The sequence below is a fragment of the Nerophis ophidion genome, linkage group LG16 (assembly GCF_033978795.1).
Source record: "Nerophis ophidion isolate RoL-2023_Sa linkage group LG16, RoL_Noph_v1.0, whole genome shotgun sequence".
NCBI classification, from domain to species: Eukaryota; Metazoa; Chordata; class Actinopteri; order Syngnathiformes; family Syngnathidae; genus Nerophis; species Nerophis ophidion.
Window position 1 is genome coordinate 38,862,630 of NC_084626.1, and position 19,623 is coordinate 38,882,252.

At 39.3% G+C, this 19,623-nt stretch overlaps 1 protein-coding gene across 12 annotated transcripts in view; it reads left to right on the plus strand.

Moving 5' to 3' along the window:
* Positions 1-19,623, plus strand: part of LOC133535388 (calcium-dependent secretion activator 1) — a 195,931-nt gene that overhangs the window by 53,338 nt on the left and 122,970 nt on the right. For all 12 annotated transcript variants that reach the window (XM_061875200.1, XM_061875191.1, XM_061875195.1 and 9 more), the window contains exon 2: positions 18,733-18,846. In XM_061875200.1, coding sequence (XP_061731184.1) covers positions 18,733-18,846 — 114 coding nt within the window. The remainder of the gene's footprint in view (positions 1-18,732; positions 18,847-19,623) is intronic.

Below are 19,623 nucleotides of genomic sequence, written 5' to 3' on the forward strand. Positions count from 1 at the left end.
AAATACATGAATTAAACAAACTATCAGTAATTTCTCAGGCATGAAGATTAAATAAGCTCTGCTTCTTTCTACTCCTTTTCGGACCTGTTGAGTTGTCTCAAAAGTCTACTGTATTTTTCGGACTATAAGGCGCACTTACAGGGGAACTGCACTTTTTGTGGAATTAAGCCGATTGTTCCCAATTATTATGTGAGACAAGAACAGTGACCTTGTGGTTAGAGTGTCCGCCCTGAGATCGGTAGGTTGTGTGTTCAAACCCTGGCCGAGTCATACCAAAGAAAAATGGCACCCATTACCTACCTGCTTAGCACTCAGCATCAAAGGTTGGAATTAGGGGTTAACTCACCAAAATGATTACCGAGTGCAGCCATCGCAGCTGCTCACTGCTCCCCTCACCTCCCAGCGGGTGGAACAAGGGGATGGGTTGAATGCTGAGGGTAATTTCATCACACTTGTGTGTGACTATCAATGGTACATTAAGATGGGTGTATTGAAAAAAAATTAAAAAATTCTTACTCATAAATGCAGTATATGTAAATAAAAGTCTGCTTACAATGGAGGCATTGACAGGTCCTCTAAATTTCATGACCTGAATTTTAACCAAGAATTTGTGATATTGTTATTAGAAGCGCTAACGCAGACAAACTATAACATAACAACAAAAGTAATTTCCCATGTTGCTGTGTTTGGATATTTTTCAGAGCGCTTTTTTGGCAGAATAGAGCAACTCCCATAGCATCCATTGTAAAGCAAACTTTTAAACGCATTTATTTATTTATTTAGAATGCATCGTAAAAAGAAAACCTTATGTGTTCTTGTCTTAAGTATGGTAAACAATTGGTAGAATGCAATTCAAAAAATCAACAGAGCGCCTTATAACCTTTTGCGCCTTGTGTATGTATTATTACTGGTTGTGCTTACCAAACTGAACCAATTATATTTGGTACATGGTGTAATGATAAGTGTTAAGTACATAGCAGTCAAACATAAAGAGATGCGTGTGGACTGCAGGTTGAGGCCTGTTCAATAAATGACCCTAGCAAGTATCGGTAAGCAAGCAGGACCAAAATTTATATGATATTTCAACATACCGGTATTATTATGGTGTGTGTATAACGACCCCAAAAGAGCACCTAGTAGGATACATCATCTAGCGTTTTGTTTTGCCCTATTTTTCGCAAAACCAACTTTTCTTACCGAGTGGTACCTGCTGTTGTGTATTTGGGATCTGATCTGCATAAGTCCCACCAACAAATTAATACAAAAATTGAAAAATACAATATTTTGGGTGTATTTAATTTTTTCATATTTTTGTGTTCTTTTATTGTTTTTGTGTGTTTCAAAGGATTTTATGATCAACTTTTTTTTCCACATTTGCTTCTCTTTAATACAGTATTGTTTCTTTTTTTGGTTCCGTTTCTTAATTTTACGGTTTCAAACCAAAGGCAGTGTTTTAGCGTGAGGGGCGGGTGCTTTGGGGCTTACAACAACGTTACTCAGAAGCAGTTTTCCTTTACTTGGGCATGCAATTAAAACACCGTAGAAGAAGAAAGGAGGACCCGTGGCGTCTAAATTAAGTTTAACAAAAGCTTCAAAATATGAAATTTTGAAGCAAACACAGTTTTTTACATTTGACCCGAGTAGGCCTGTGTGTGTTGCTGTCAGCAGATTCAGCTCCTGCTCAGAGAGGAATATTGTATTTTTTAAACATAATACAGTGAACTACTGTACTTTTACTTTTTGACTACTTATTTAATTTGTAAGGCTCTTTGGTCAACTTTCTTACTTTCAAAATTGGTTTAATGTGTATGGTAGACTTTAGGACTAAAAGGTTGTTAGATTACATTTATGTTATTTATTTAATATTTAATTTATTACTATGCATTAATTATTTGTTATTCTTAACAGGGGTATCATCATTCTCTTTACATGAATTGATTTACGTGGACCCTTACTTAAACATGTTGAAAAACCTAGTCGGGTGTTACGTTTGTTGTTATGATGGAGTTTATGGAAGATTTTATATATTATTGCTGTATTAGTTCAATAAAAAAAAAAAAACAGAAAGATGGCTGTCAACCATCAGCTTCGCTCACTTGATGATGATGTTCTGTCGTTGGATGTTCTCTCAGAAACACAGCTGTGAAGGAAATCCAGATGATGTCCCAGAAAGGCAGAGGTGTTCATTATCTTTCTTATTGAATGCAATACAGCAACATCACAAAGTACTACTCAGATATTTTTTAATATAGATTTGTTTAATAAGGTATCTAAGGAAATGTTGAATGCCGGCTCAATGCGGACTCCCCAACGAAATATGAAAGAGAGTGAAGCGCATATCACAAACTACAGGGAGAATAATAAAGTGTACACAAACCTCTTCATGGAGCATTTCTAAACTAATTAACAATATCTCAGTATTGCACACAACCGGCAAGATAGTCCAGACAAATAGCAAACCAAGTAACCCGCGCATTGAGACTGGCGCATGCTTGATAGTAAGGGTCCTCTCCTGCCGTATGTTTCTCCTCGAGAGATCTGGTTTACAATAACATAATCCAAGTGTGTTAGTCCGATTTTTCAAAAACCTAACATGATCACATTAAGTGAAGTGTGAAGTGAAGTGAATTATATTTATATAGCGCTTTTTCTCTAGTGACTCAAAGCGCTTTACATAGTGAAACCCAATATCTAAGTTACATTTTTTTAAACCAGTGTGGGTGGCATTGGGAGCAGGTGAGTAAAGTGTCTTGCTAAAGGACACAACAGCAGTGACAAGGATGGCGGAAGCGGGGTTCGAACCTGGAACCCTCAAGTTGCTGGCACGGCCGCTCTACCAACTAAGCTATACCGCAAACATTAAGATGTTCCCATGGGTTGTAGGAAGCTTATTTAGAGCCGAACTATTTGAGAAGTCGTACTACCGTATTTTTCGGAGTATAAGTCGCTCCGGAGTATAAGTCGCACCTGCTGAAAATTCATAATAAAGGGAAAAAACATATATAAGTCGCACTGGAGTATAAGTCGCATTTTTGGGGAAATTTATTTGATAAAACGTAACACCAAGAATAGACATTTGAAAGGCAATTTAAAATAAATAAAGAATAGTGGACAATAGGCTGAATAGTGTACGTTATATGACGCATAAATAACCAACTGAGAAGGTGCCTGGTATGTTAACGTAACATATTATGGTAAGAGTCATTCAAATAACTATAACATATAGAACATGCTATACGTTTACCAAACAATCTGTCACTCCTAATCGCTAAATCCCATGAAATCTTCTACGTCTAGTCTCTTATGTGAATGAGCTAAATAATATTATTTGATTTTTTACGGTAATGTGTTAATAATAAGTCGCACCCCTGGCTAAACTATGAAAAAAACTGCGACTTATAGTCCAAAAATACGGTAATTTAGTGCATGGACACGTACTGACTCTCTGTTTTTTTATACCGTAAAGTGTAAGTGAAAACAAAAAAAAAAAACTAAATGAAACTGTAAAAAATAGAAGCAAATGTGAAAAAAAGTTGATCATAAAAAACAATGAAACACACAAAAACAAAAAAATTAATATTGGCATCAAAAACAAGTCATGATTAAATAAAAATATCCACCAAAAATATTGTATTTTTTCAATGTTTGTATTTAAAGGCCTACTGAAATGAGATTTTCTTATTTAAACAGGGATAGTAGGTCCATTTTATGTGTCATACTTGATCATTTCGCGATATTGCCATATTTTTGCTGAAAGGATTTAGTAGAGAACATCGGCGAAAAAGTTCGCAACTTTTGGTCGCTAATAAAAAAGCTTTGCGTGTACCGGAAGTAGCAGACGATGTGTGCGTGACGTCACGGGTTGTGGAGCTCCTCACATCTGAACATTGTTTACAATCATGCCCAGCAGCAGCTAGAGCTATTCGGACCGAGAAAGCGACGATTTTCCCATTAATTTGAGCGAGGATGAAAGATTCGTGGATGAGGACGTTCAGAGTGAAGGACTAAGAGAAAAAAAAAAAAGTTACCAAAAAAAAGGCGATTGCAGTGGGAGCGATTCAAATGTTATTAGACACATTTACTAGGATAATTCTGGAAAATCCCTTTTCTGCCTATTGTTTTGCTAGTGTTTTAGTGAGATTAAATAATACCTGAAAGTCGGAGGGGTGTGCCCACGGGTGTGTTGACGCCAGAGTCTCTGAGGGAAGTCACGCAGCTGCAGCAGGACGGAAGCTCCGCTGATGTCTACGGTAAGAGGCGACTCATTACCACAATTTTCTCACCGAAAACTGCCGGTGGACATGTAGTCGGGATCCATGTTCGCTTGACCGCTCTGTTCCATAGTAAAGCTTCACCTCTGGGAATTTTAAACAAGGCTGTGTTTTTGTGGCTAAAGGCTAAAAGCTTCCCACCTCCATCTTTCTACTTTGGCTTCTCCATTATTAATTGAACAAATTGAAAAAGATTCAGCAACACAGATGTCCAGAATACTGTGTAATTATGCGATTAAAGCAGACTACTTATAGCTTGGATCGGGCTGGAAAATAATGTCCGCTACAACCGGTGACGTCAAATACACGCGTCATCATGCGTGTCTTCATACCGCGACGTTTTCAACACGACACTTCGCGGGAAATTTAAAAATGCAATTTAGTAAACTAAAAAGGCCGTATTGGCATGTGTTGCAATGTTAATATTTCATCATTGATATATAAACTATCAGACTATGTGGTCGGTAGTAGTGGGTTTCAGTAGGTCTTTAAATGTTGCCAAAACTTGTTTCGGTGTCAATACAACTTTTTTTTCCAATGCAATTTTTTTTTCCAAGTCCAAAATCTTACTGGTAGTGTTTTGGCTCCATACTTGGGGAGCATTAATACTCCACTGTTGCAATTTCTAATATACAGTAGGATATAGTTTGAACTTAATCCGTCAGTAAACTCACTATGGAAGCGCTGAAAACAACAAAGATGACGGGGAGAAGACCCAATCGAAGTGGAGCCATGCAAATAATACCGCACATCAAACAGCGCAACCAAAATAGACGCTGAGAAAGGGGCTTCAAGAGGGTCTGCAAAACATAATCTATGTAACATTTTGACCAAAAAACACAGTTATATGTTATGTTCACCACAAGAAAGCCTTTTAAATGTAGATAACAAATCATAATATCCATCCATCCCTTTTCTACCGCGTAATATGACCCCTTCAAAGGCCTACTGAAACCCACTACTACCCACCACGCAGTCGGATAGTTTATATATCAATGATGAAATATTAACATTGCAACACATGCCGATACGGCCGGTTTAGTTTACTAAATTGCAATTTAAAATTTCCTTGGGAGTTTCTTCTTGAAAACGTCGCGTATTGACGACATGTACGCGTGACGTCACGGGCTGTTATGAAATATGAGCGCTGCACACACACACAGCTAAAAGTCGTCTACTTACACAGTATTTTGGACATCTGTGTTGCTGAATCTTTTGCAATTTGTTCAATTAATATTGGAGAAGTCACAGTAGAAAGATGGAGTTGGGAAGCTTTAGCCTTTAGCCACACAAACACACGGTGATTCCTTGTTTAAAAGGATCAGAGCGCGGTCAAGCCAACATGGATCCCTACCACATGTCAACCAGCAGGTTTCAGTGAGAAAATTGTGGTTGAAAAGTCAGTTCTTACCGGAGAAAAGCTGAGCTTGTGCCGTCCATAGATGCCGTCTACTCCCCTGAGACACTGCGCGTCAAGACATCCGTGGAGACACCCTTCTGACTATCAGGTACTATTTAACTCACTAAAACACTAGCAAAACAATAGAAAGATAAGGGATTTCCCAGAATCATCCTAGTAAATGAGTTTAAAAACATCGGAATTTGTCCCAATGCAATCGCGTTTTTTTTTTAACTTATTTTTTTTAAATCTTTTTTTTTTCTAGTCCGTCGCTATCAATATCCTCAAACATGAATCATTCATCCTCGCTCAAATTAGTGGGGAAATTGTTGTTTTCTCGGTCCGAAAAGCACTTTTTGTTGGAGGCTCCCATTAAAAATGATGTGAATATGGGAGGAGCCCCCACACGTGTGACGTCATCGTCTGCGACTTCCGGTAGAGGCAGGGCATTTCTCTTAACACCGACAGTTGCGAATTTTATCGTGGATGTTCCCTACTAAATCCTTTCAGCAAATATATGGTAATATCGCGAAATGATCAAGTATTACACATAGAATGGGCCTGCTATCCCCGTTTAAATAAGAAAATCTCATTTCAGTAGGCCTTTAATGCAATTGATACACTGTTGCATCTTGTGTATAAAAATAGACCCAAATAGACCCGTTCATCGAAAGTGCGCCTTATAATCTGGTGCCCCTTGTGGTCCGAAAAATATGGTAAATGATAGGATGGTCCCCTACGTTATCTATTTAGCATGTCAGAAACAAATACAATCATGACCACAATTTACCCTATTAAGCTGGCTACGGTATGTAGCTACCAATTATTTAGCTCGGTATAGATTTTTAGCAGATACACAAGGGAGGGTCAAAATATCTGAACCAGCTCTCAGTCTGATGCAGAGCATTCTGCATTACTGCAAATTACGTACGCATACAACACTAAAGAGTAGTGCAGCAGGGAAGTGCACAGGAAGAATAAATGCAAGCATGACAGCAAACAAAGCAAAGCAAATGATCCAGCCTTGATTGCATTGCAAGTTTGGCAAATAAATCCCTCTGATTAGTGTTTGGAGGCAGGTGAGTATCCTGATCACTAATAAGGGGCAGGTGAGGAAAATAACGCTGGGAAGAAGGTGTAAAGTCACTGCAGAAAAAAACACAAAACAGGAAGTAGAACAACAGAAAGAGCGCTGGACAGGAAGAAACATAACGTAAAAGCCAAAACTGCCGAGCAGACTGTGACGCTAGAACCACAATAATACATGTAGCTTTTATTTAGGTTTTTTTAAAATAAATATATTACATCTGACTGAGGTTATTAAATTTGATCTGCAAAGTGTTTGTATAGCGTTTGATAGTTTTCAGATTTGCTTGCTTCTACGAATTTTGTTGAGGTTTCTATGAAGATTTATCCTTGTATTTCTCATCTTCCGGCCCTTCTATATCTTGCAGGTCCATTTTATAGTTTAATTAAATTGCTCTGCGGCAGTTTACACTTGCACATTTAAATGATACCTTCTGTATGTACTGCACATTTATATTGTGGCTCTTTAATTTAGAAAAACGCCGTAATTTAACATCAACTATCCACGCCAAAGGAGGAAGCGGGAACTGAATCAGCACAATAAGTTGCCCAGGCTGCATTATATACTTTATTCCTTTGGATAGTTAATCCACAGCACTGGAAGATCAACTGTGTCACGTATCCTTTAAACTAAAGGGGGAGAACATTCTGTACATTGAGGTGCACTCTCTTTCATGGAACAAACGTGTATTCTTGTCAATATTTGTCTTTAAAAATATGGGACATTTCCAGAGAAAATGGGGAAATATAAAGGATTATTATTATTATTATAATACAGTTAAAAACAAATGAAAGAGTTATACCTGACATGACTCGAGTCCCTCAGCTTACAAGTTTTTTAAGATAAGAGCTGTTTCTCGACTAATTGTTATGCTTTAGGTTGCGGTTATTAGCCTCCCTACCACTAGTTGGCGTAGTGGTGTCACAGTGAACCCAGTAAGTTCTGCAAAACAACCATCCGGTTTTACTCACAATCAGACATGGGAAAAATGATCGATTATCATAGCATCATGATTAGAACGTGGGCGATTCATAAATTGATGGACAAATGGCCAAACATGGATTATTTCCATCCATCCATTTTCTACCGCTTGTCCCTTACGGGGTCGCCAAGGATGCTGGAGCCTGTTTACATATGTTAAATAAATGCTTGTGTGTCTATCTGTGTTGGCCATGCAAAGAGGTGGCGACTTGTCCAGGGTGTACGCTGCCTTCGGCCCGGTTGCTGCTGAGATAGGCTCCAGCACCCCCCGCGATCCAAAGAGGGACAAGCGGTAGAAAATGGATGAATGGATTAAAAATAAATATAGATGGTTCTAAAATGCGGCATCATTGCTATTGTTCTGTAAATGTTAGTTCTAGGTTTGGTTCTTACTAACAACGGAAGAAACATTAGCTAAATAACAATACAGTCCAGCCGCTGGCGAGTAGATGGACGACACACGTCTTTGAGCTGCACGTTTGTGGCGACTGAAGCCAAAATGTCTGGTTTTAGAAGGTACAGAAATTAAATTTAGGATGCCTGTTCGCCAAGTATGGACTTTTTTTTTTTTTTTTTCACTTAGCAGTCTACTACATTTTGAATGCATCCATGCTGTGTGCACGACATTGTAGCCTTACATACTGCATCAGTAGCCAAAGGAGGAGCCTTTTGGACTTGTTATCAACAATATTAATAATTAAATGTAGTGCATTTAAAAACATGTAACAATAATAATATGCAATATATTAAAGGCCTACTGAAATGAGATTTTCTTATTTAAACAGGGATAGCAGGTCCATTCTATGTGTCATACTTGATCATTTCGCAATATTGCCATCATTTTGCTGAAAGGATTTAGTAGAGGCCCTGCGATGAGGTGGCGACTTGTCCAGGGTGTACCCCGCCTTCCGCCCGATTGTAGCTGAGATAGGCGCCAGCGCCCCCCGCGACCCCGAAAGGGAATAAGCGGTAGAAAATGGATGGATGGATTTAGTAGAGAACATCCACGATAAAGTTCGCAACTTTTGGTCGCTAATAAAAAAGCTTTGCCTGTACCGGAAGTAGCAGACAATGTGCGCGTGACGTCCCCGGTGTGAGGGCTCCTCACATCCTCACATTGTTTATAATGTGAGCCACCAGCAGTAAGAGCAATTTGGACCGAAAAAGCGACGATTTCCCCATTAATTTGAGGGAAGATGAAAGATTTGTGGATGAGGAAAGTTAGGGTGAAGCACTAAAAAGAAAAAAGAAAAAAAAAAGAAAAGAGGCGACGGCTCCAGGCGGCGGCAGTGGGAGAGTTTCAGATGTAATTAGACACATTTACTAGGATAATTCTGGAAAATCCCTTATATGCTTATTGTGTTCATAGTATTTTAGTGAGATTATAAAGTCATGCCTGAAAGTCGGATGGCTGCGGTGAACGCCAGTGTGTCTGAGGGAAGCCGAGGAGCCAAGATCACAGCTGCTTTTTTGACAGCTGCAGGATGAGGTCGCGTAATCCACTCAAGTCTCCAGTAAAAGCCGACTTAATATCACAATTTTCCCATCCAAAAACTTGCTGGTTGACGTAGAGAAACATGTTTGCTTGACCGCTCTGTGTTAAAGCTTCACAACAAACAAAGAAACACCGGCTGTGTTTCGGTGCTAAAGGCAGCTGCAATCCAACATTTTCCACCAACAGCATTCTTATTTGAAGTCTCCATTATTAATTGAACAAATTGTAAAAGATTCAGCAACACAGATGTGCAAAAAATACTGTGTATTTGCGCGATGAAAAGAGACGACTTTTAGCCGTAAGTGGTGCTGGGCTAATATGTCCCCTCCAACCAATAACGTAACAAACACGCTTCATCATACGCGTCATCATTCCGCGACGTTTTCAACAGGAAACTCCGCAGGAAATTTTAAATTGTAAATAAGTAAACTAAACCGGCCGTATTGGCATGTGTTGCAATGTTAAGATTTCATCATTGATGTATAAACTATCAGACTGCGTGGTGGGACTAGTGGGTTTCAGTAGGCCTTTAACAATACACAATGTAATACTTTAGTAAAGTTAAGTACCAATGATTGTCACACACACACTAGGTGTGGCGAAATTTGTCCTCTGCATTTGACCCATCCCCTTGTTCACCCCCTGGGAGGTGAGGGGAGCAGTGGGCAGCAGCGGTGCCGCGCCCGGGAATCATTTTTGGTGATTTAACCCCCAATTCCAACCCTTGTTGCTGAGTGACAAGCAGGGAGGTAATGGGCCCCATTTTTATAGTCTTTGGTATGACTCGGCCGGGGTTTGAACTCACAACCTACCGATCTCAGGGCGGACACTCTAACCACTAGGCCACTGAGTATAGATAATCAATGTATAATCTAATAATAGCCCGTGAATCATAATCAAATTATGAGGTATCCAAAGATTCACACCTCTTCTCGCTAGCATTAGCTCATCGCCAGCATTAGCTCATCGCCAGCATTAACAAATAGCTAGCGTTAGCTTATAGCTAGAGATGGCCATATCTTTGCTTTTCCATACATGGGAAGTAAGATTTTGAGTTTGAAGGACAGTGTTGACAGGAAAAGGTGGATGATATTCACTGAATTAAAGAAATAAATCATCAAAAACATGACAGAGCTCGTAGCTTGCTAACTTGGTGAAGCAGTTGGAGCGTAGCATTGCTAGTCTGCATCATACTGGAGCACAATGAGTCGATGATGCCAGCCAAGGATGTTAAAATGATATCCAAACATTTACCCATGAAAATGGGGAGAAGCTGCTGATGGTGTGTTTGATGGAGAAACAGCTTGAAGGAGGTACCGTAGAAATGCCCTCTCCAAATTAAAGACTTAGACTTAGGACTTACTCTTAGACAAACTTTATTTATCCACAAGGGAAATTGTTCCACACAGTAGCTCAGTCACAAAGGATGTAAAGGGTAAGGATGGAAAGGATAATACAGATATAAAGCAGACTAAAATGTCCCATAGTAGCAATATAAAATGTAACGTATATGTAATATTTACATATAATTTATACAGTATATAAAATATATTGTATATACTGTACATTATTATTACATTACTTCATTAAATTACTGTATTTGATTTACTGTATTCTATTTTATAGTTTTTTTTATAGAATATTTATTATCTAAAAGTTGTTTATTTTTTAAAGGCATTTTACATTTCATTAAATTCATTTCAATTCCTTTTAATTGGCGACGCTGTTTCGCAATGCGAGTTTATGGAGGTCTTGCAGTGCAATTCCCTTTTGGGACTTAAACCCAGTCGTAACGTGTCTAACTTTCAGTTAATATATATGTTTCCTTAGTGAGGACCCCTGTTATATATTCCTTCACATCGCTTATAGTTGAGAAATGTTTAATGCTGGCAGTCATTTCTTCCTTGATATTACAAAGCTTGCAAAAAGCATGAGGGTGTATTGATTGACTCAAAAACATGTGACTTACCGGGCTGCCTGTCACAAGGCCATCCCGGGTGTGGACGATAAGTCGTCGAGCAGACCCGATATTGCTGTAGTAGCGTCAGTAATGGAGAAGAATTTCATTTATGGAAGACAAACAAAAAGCCCCGGGGAAAAAACGCCACGAATGAAGGACAAAAAAATTAAATATCCAGCAAAAACGGGGAGGTTGACAGCAATGCAAATGTTGAATATAGTAAATATTGTTACCACTTTCAAATTCTTACCAAGCTTCCTTTTTCCTAACTTTTTGCATTGCAGCAAAACACAATAGATAAAAGAAAAGATGCAAATGGCTAATAAGAATTATGCTGTAGTCCTGCAGTCCTGGGTTCAAATCCAGGCTCGGGATCTTTCTGTGTGGAGTTTGCATGTTCTCCCCGTGAATGCGTGGGTTCCCTCCGGGTACTCCGGCTTCCTCCCACCTCCAAAGACATGCACCTGGGGATAGGTTGATTGGCAACACTAAATTGGCCCTAGTGTGTGAATGTGAGTGTGAGTGTTGTCTGTCTATCTGTGTTGGCCCTGCGGTGAGGTGGCGACTTGTCCAGGGTGTACCCCGCCTTCCGCCCGATTGTAGCTGAGATAGGCGCCAGCGCCCCCCGCGACCCCGAAAGGGAATAAGCGGTAGAAAATGGATGGATGGAGGGATCTACTGTAATTTTGGCCAAATCTTTTTAATTCCAGGTAAGTCACAGTGGTGACTATACTAATTGCATAAGTGATCCAGCTAAGACTGGAAGTCAAGTAGTTTGGAGTCGTAATAAAGTTTCTGTGCATAACGCCTTTGCCCGGCTCCTGTATTGATATGCGTGGATTGATTAATGTTTACTTCACTGTAAGCAAATGAATCATTGGGCTGTGCTGCAATCTTGAAAAGAGCCAAAGAGAGCGAATCAATAAACAGCAAATAGGAGAAATAGGTCTTGGGAATGTGGGAACAGATGAAAATGTACACACATTCCCTCGTCCTTCAATTTGATCACTATTCATTACATTTCTCCAATCGGCCGTCTCTCGCTCTCGTGCACGCGATGTTGATAACATTGATGACGAGATTAATGGTCTGTCACTGGACAGACTAGAGTATGGACAAAACTAAAAAATTACATTGAAAAAAATCCATATTTTTCAAGGATCTGTTTCAACGTCATAGAGCACATGCACTTATGTGGGTGGGGGACTAAAAGCAACCAATAGGAGAAGCTTCAGGCATCTGAGTGGATTTCATTGGCTTCATAAATTAATAATTGTTCGGGTAAGAAAAAAAGTAGGATAAAGAACGCTGCTTTTGATAACCTTTTTAAACCGTGGGCCATTTGTGACGTCCAATATTAATGGCCGTATTTATGTGGGCATGTCTAGACCAGTGTTTCTCAAAATGTGGTACGTGTACCACTAGTGGTATGCGGGCTCCATTTTAGTGGTACAACAAAGAATCACTGGATTAAAGTACATTATTTTATTTTCCTATCTTCAGACTGAGTTATCCCAATACCAGGATTTTGGTACCAGGACCAGTACCAAAATGTATATCAATACTCTTCTGAACTTTTCTAAATAAAAAGAACTATAAAAATGTGTCAATTCTGGCTTTGTATTGACAGAAAATCTTACAATACAATAAACATATGTTTGCTACTGCATTTAAAGAACACTTTTAAAACATTAAAATATAAATTAAAGGTCATTAAACACATTGTGTTTTTTTTGTTGCACTCAAAGAACAATTTACAATTTTCCATGTTACATCTAGACTGCCATAATCAATGATTAGATTACAATATGGTAAAACGGTGTATTGACATTATATTAAATGCTTCATGATGTACGTTTGCCAATCCTGGTCTGTGCTCTAAGAAAAATACCATTATGAGTTAGCACTGAAAATAAAACTATGGATAAATGTACACAGATGAGATATGTAGCAGGTAAAACAGACATCTGTTAAAGATAAAACACAACTTGTAGCAATTTGTTACCAATTTCAATCATTTTACTTGCACTAATTGACGTTAGATGGGCGGTCCTAACTCTGCTAATATTTGGCATCAAGCTAAGCAGCTGTATGCGTGTCTACGTACACTCCATTTTATGTATCTACATGTTATGTATCTACATGTTATGTATCTACATGTTATGTATCTACATGTGCACAACAGGCGAGCTGGTTAACTTATGAAAGTAGTGTACAGTATGTGTGTGTCATGCTGTTAAGCAAGGTTTATGTTTTGTCACGTTTTGTTTTGTTTTTGGACTCTTGTTTCATGTTTTGCATTTCCTGGTTTTGTTTGTTTCCATGCCAACCCATTGATTTTCACCTTGCCATCCTAGTCACGCCCCGTCCCTCAGCTCTCACACCTGTTTCTCATTACCACTGCTACTACTTAAGTCATTTGTTTTCTATTCATCGTTCTGGGAACTTTGCTTGCCTGCTTACCTTCATGCCTTCACGCACACACGTTACCCTTGCTGCACCTCCTTCATGCCCTCGTCCATAGTTCCATGTCAAGTAAGTTGTTGTATATAGTCATAGTTAAATGCTTTTGTGCTAAGTTGTTTTGTTTATGTCCATAGTTCATTCATGCCATCGCGCAAGTGTTTTTGTTTTCCCATTTGTATTTTGTAGTCCAGTAATATACCTCCTTGTGAGCGCCCTTAATTTGTTTATTTTTTATTATAATGTTTAAATAAATAAATATGTACTTACACTCTCGTCTGGCTCGTGCCAATCATCCTTTGCGTGGAAGAAGCAAAACCAGTCCATGTCCAGGTGTGACAGTGTGTTTGCGAGAATGTCAACGTGTTGGCTGAGTGACGTCAGTGAGTGAGTGGGCGAGCAAAGAGAGAGATGTGTCCTGCAAAACTAACATTAAAGCAACCAGATTGTCACAAATCGGCAACCTCAAATTCTGATCGGAAAATGGAGCTTAGCAGACCCACGACAAAAACATAGACTCTGAACGTCTGCGCTGTGGTTCTTGACTAGCCGAACAGCAGGAAAGGTGTAACAACTACATTGTTACCTGTCACTCTTTATAACTCCTTGTGCATATCTAAATTCTTATTATTTAAATGTTTCCCGACGTTTGACACAAAGGTGGTCATAATATTTTCCACATTTGTTGAGGCGTGTTTTAAAGCAAACCTGAAGTGCGGCGCTTTGTAGTTTAAAACGTTACCTTTATTGTTGGTTTTGAAGCCCAATTTAACTGTCAGGTTTGCCCCTGGCAGTTTGGTTGTGTTTTAGTTTTTCCTCTGTGTGTGTGTAGTATTTCCTGTCAGCACTCTTATTTTGGTTCAGTTTCCTGTTTGTCTCCCTGAGTGCTGTGTCCCCTTAGCTGCGGCTGATTGGCACCTGGCCACACCTGGTGTCAATCAGCCCGACCTATTTGGATCCTGTTTTCTCCTCCAGTCAGGGCTGGACTATTGTCGTGTCGTGTTGATGTCACCACTACCTGTCTTGTCGCTTGTAGCTTTGTCTACTTCTGTTCACTCTGCTCATGCCATAGTTCCGTCGTGTCACAGTAAGTGTTTTTGTTCTTAGCCAAGTTTGTTATCCGCCTCGTGCGCGCCGTTTGTTGGTACCCTTTTGGTTTGTTCTTGTTTTAGTGTTTAATTAAATCATGTGTTCTTACGCAATGCCTACCTCCTTCTCTGCATCTTGGGGTTCGTCATCAACAAACTCTGACAATACCTCCATATTGCGCTTCACGCACACTCTTTATTAACCAGTAGAAATTGATTTCTTGCCATTCTTCCCTTTCAAGATGTTATTGATTGTATGCCCTTTGTGTGTGCGTTTTGATGTACTCAACATCATGCGCTTCCGGCTTTGTACTCACCGCCGCACGGCGGCATTCAGTTGAAAGAACGGTACCGGTAATTTTCAAATGCAGTATAGTACCGATTTCAATCAATTAGTATCACAGTACTTTATTAGTACCGGTGTACTGTACACCCCTACTTCAGACACTGTGTTAATTTTTGAAACTCTGAGGCCAAATATATTAAATATAATTATTCAATAAAACTTATGCCTAGTTTTTAATGAATACTTAGGCCCACTATGCTACATATTGACAGACAAAATTCACACTAACCTTCACACACTCGCACGCAATAAAAAAATAAAGTACGAATTAGTTAAAATGAACAAATAATAAACACAAGCCAAATCAAAAAAGGTCTTAAGCCTGCTCATAAAAACATGAACCTATCTGCAGCCCTGAGCTTCCATAAATGAGGGCCATAATAGGGGGAAGATGCCATCTTGTGACTTTGTGTCCTGACTTTTGGAATAATTAAGAGACATGATCATAGGATCTGTGAGAGTTTGTAGGGTTAAAGCCAATCTGAAAGAAAATAAGTTTCGATACCATTAAAAACATTTATAAGCCATAAGAAGAACATTAACATCAATATTTCAGCTTCCTCTCATTATGTATTCAGCTCTATCTTTTTATAAAAAAAATGTTTCTACAATGTGCCATGGGCCAATAAATGATGTGTATTTTACCTAATATTTTCGGGATCTACTGGTAAAGTCCCAAAGATCGATTAGTCGATCGCATGACGGCTTGGCAACCCCTGATCTAGTGGCAAGGGCTTGTTGGTGTTTAATGCACATCATATTTGTAAAATCACAGTGCTATGGTTTTGGCTTTGTTGGCACCAGAGAAATATTATGTTATATTTGTCATTTATTCTAACCTGACTGGAGGGGGTTGGGGAGTGTGACAGGCCCGCAGATGTTAGTGATTGCATGATATGGAATGCTTTTCCATCTCCTCCCACACCCAAGTCTGTCACTTGCAAACACACACACATTTGCACCCACACACGCACACACGCACAGACGCACGCACACACACACGCACGCACGTACGCACGCACACACAGATGCACACACGTACGCACGCACACACACACACACACACACACACACACACACACACACACACACACACACACACACACACACGCACACACACAGACATGCACGCATGCACACACACGCACACACACACACACACACACACACACACACACCCGGGCAGCTCTGCGCTTGCATGATATATACACAACAGCTTGAAGAGTAGAAAACATTTGTCTCAAGGAGATAGTCGCTCTATTGACTTTCGGGTCACTGACTCTGTTAGCATGGGTTAATCAATTTAAGGACATTTCTACCTGATGAGGTGAAACAAAGAGGAGGAGGGATCTGAGAGGCAGAATATATTAATTAGGCTCCTAATGTACGTAGAAAATATCTCAAAGTTGAAGGAAAGGACTTCAAAATTAGGTGTCTTAATATCTTAGCAAAATGATAAAAATATTGTCCAATATGCAAAGCTCCTTTACTTCACTGCCTTTTAAGGTTCTAATGTATACATGTATTTTAAATATATATATATATGTATATATATATATATATATATATATATATATATATATATATATATATATATATATATATATATATATATATATATATATATATTTTTTTTTTTTAGTACTATACCTTTAGTACGGTATTGTACCGATTTCTCACACAGAACATATTGAGCGCAGGACAGGTATGTAACTGCCTTTCAATATGGACACACAAAGACGACAAGACAAAAGTGTTTCAGCAAAAATGAGGAACGGGACTTCAAGCTGGAACTAATAATACTAGCGCTGTCTTCAACTGACTGGTTAGATTTTGCCCACAGTCGATTATGTACAACAGTGGTCCCCAACCTTTTTGTAGCTGCGGACCGGTCAACGCTTGATAATTTGTCCCGCGGATTTTTGTTGTTGGTTTTTTTTGTCATGAAAAAGGGAGGTTTTTTGGGTTGGTGCACTAATTGTAAGTGTATCTTGTGTTTTTTAGTTTTTTATGTTGATTTAATAAAAAAAAAATAATAATTAAAAAAATTAATAAAATAAAAATAAAAAATTAGAAAAAATTCTTCTGCGGCCCAGTACCAATCGAGCCGCGGCCCGGTACCCGGTACTGGTGCTAAAAAATATGTGCCTCCAAAAACTCTGCTCAACAACAACGCCCACAAACCCACAAATTGTGGCAGCCTCTAGTGGCTGCCACAATTTACTTTTTCTAATATACAGTACAGGCCAAATGTTTGTCCACACCTTCTCATTCAATGGGTTTTCTTTATTTTCATGACTATTTACAGTGTAAATTGTCACTGAAGGCATCAAGACTACGAATGAACACATGTGGAGTTATGTTCATATTATATTTATATTCTTGTTTCTTCAAAATAGCCTCCCTTTGCTCTGATTACTGTTTTGCACACTCTTGACATTCTCTTGATGAGCTTCAAGAGGTAGTCACCTGAAATGTTTTTCACGTCACAGGTGTCATAGTTTTGATGCCTTCAGTGACAATTTACAATGTAAATAGTCGTGAAAATAAAGAAAACACATTGAAATAAGAAGGTGTCCAAACTTTTGGCCTGTACTGTATATCTTTTGGATATTTGCATTTATCGAATAATAGTTTTCTGAGCTTTTCTTTGAAAAACCAATAAAGCTAAGCGTTTTTGTTTTTTTTGCATTTTGTTTCCTTACTCGACCCAAATGATGGGAACAGTGATGTTAAAATGGAAGTATGTACTGAACCGTGATGTTGGTGCACAGTTACTGTACACTCCTCCTGCATTCCCTCAATAGTTGTCTGGCATTTTTGTAATTCTTTAATAAAGAATTTCATCTCCAGAACCCACAGGGACATAGTCTTTGTGCAGTAGACTTTATAACAATACATGCATGCTGCTGAGCTTTCATCTAACTCTTTTTTTCTTTTTGAAGATGCTTTTGGACTGTGACCTACAATATCCATAGTTCCCCACATGTGGTGCACATTTTACTTAGTGCATTTTAAGGAAGAAGTCAGCAACATTTGAGTTTTACTCATGAGGGATGTATAATAATAAAAACGACTTTAAGATTGACTGCCGCTCAGAAGCATGGCTGCGTCGCTGCAGGCTTTACATCAGCAGTGGCGGGTAAAGACGGGAGCGGATCTGTAAAGCTAAGCTCTCGATTTAACAGTCAATCTTCGCTACTCGCTCGCAACCGAGGTCACGAACCCGGCAGGGTGGCTGGAAGAATAAGATTGCAGATCCAATCAGCTAAGATGGACTAGCTCTCGCTGCGATGTCTTTGGATGTGGAGAGATTTTAGGGGCTTGTCATTGAGCTTCTCCTACTTTTGCGCTGACAGCTTCCTCTTGGTGTGTTTTGTGGCCCCAGTGGATCTCCTGTCTCTAAAAGTTGAACACTGGGAGAGCATGTCAGCCCAGATGAGGATGCAGCGGTGGAATATGTCTCCCAGCTTGCCTGGGAGTGCTTAGCATACCCGCAAGTGGAGTTGGAGATAAAGTCTTGGGCTGATTGGACAAGAATTTAGGAAACCGTGGCTGATAGCATCATTCACGCTAATTTTGACAGTGTTGTCTAATCTGGTTTTAATGTTGCCTTGTTCTTGTTTGTCCTTGCCTCCACAGATAAGCAAGCAGCAGCTTCAGCAGACCAAGGATCGCTTCCAGGCCTTCCTAAATGGAGACACGCAAATTGTGGCCGATGAAGCATTCATCAACGCTGTGCAGAGCTACTATGAGGTACCAGCACACCATAATCACAGCAACACACACTCAATCAGAAGCATTATTCCTCAGAGCAGAGGTTGGAGGACTTTGTGAATTCAATGTACTGTATGTATAAGTACATTTCTGCTGATGATGATATGGCTGCCTGCAGCAATTTGGGACATGCCTGGTATCTGGCAGTCTATATTCAGAGTTGAGCCGTGCAGCTTTTAAGCCATAAATGAAAACAAACAAAAAAAAAAGCCCCACTCATAACTGCTCCAGTTTCCATGTCAAAATGCTGGAATTGCAGCAGCTAAGCATTAAGATGGTGGCTGATTTTCTCACTGTGCAGATTTTGAATGAGTCAGACTTTAGGTCCGACACAACCGTCTTTCCGAGCCCACATCATGAAGCCCGTCGTTATTATCGTGCGTATTATGATGCTGTAAGGTACATAATAGGGAATGTCAAAAGGCTAATTCTTCATCAGAAAAAACATGCAAAGGCATAATGGGAAAACTGCAGATGAATCCTTTTACATTGCGTAAATGGCTATAGAGGTTAATTAGAGCTTCACCTGCACGTGACAGTTCATCATTGATGTACTGTAATGTGCTACACTGTATGCTTATGTTGTGACTCAAGGTGGATTGCTCTTCCATGCACAGCTTTGGGATGAACTGGCTGACTGGACTCTCACATTATCTATTAATTTAAAGGGGCACTGCACTTTTTTTTAATTTTACCTACTGTTCACAAAAATTATGAGAGACCTGACGATTATTTTTATTTATGCATTATAGGGTT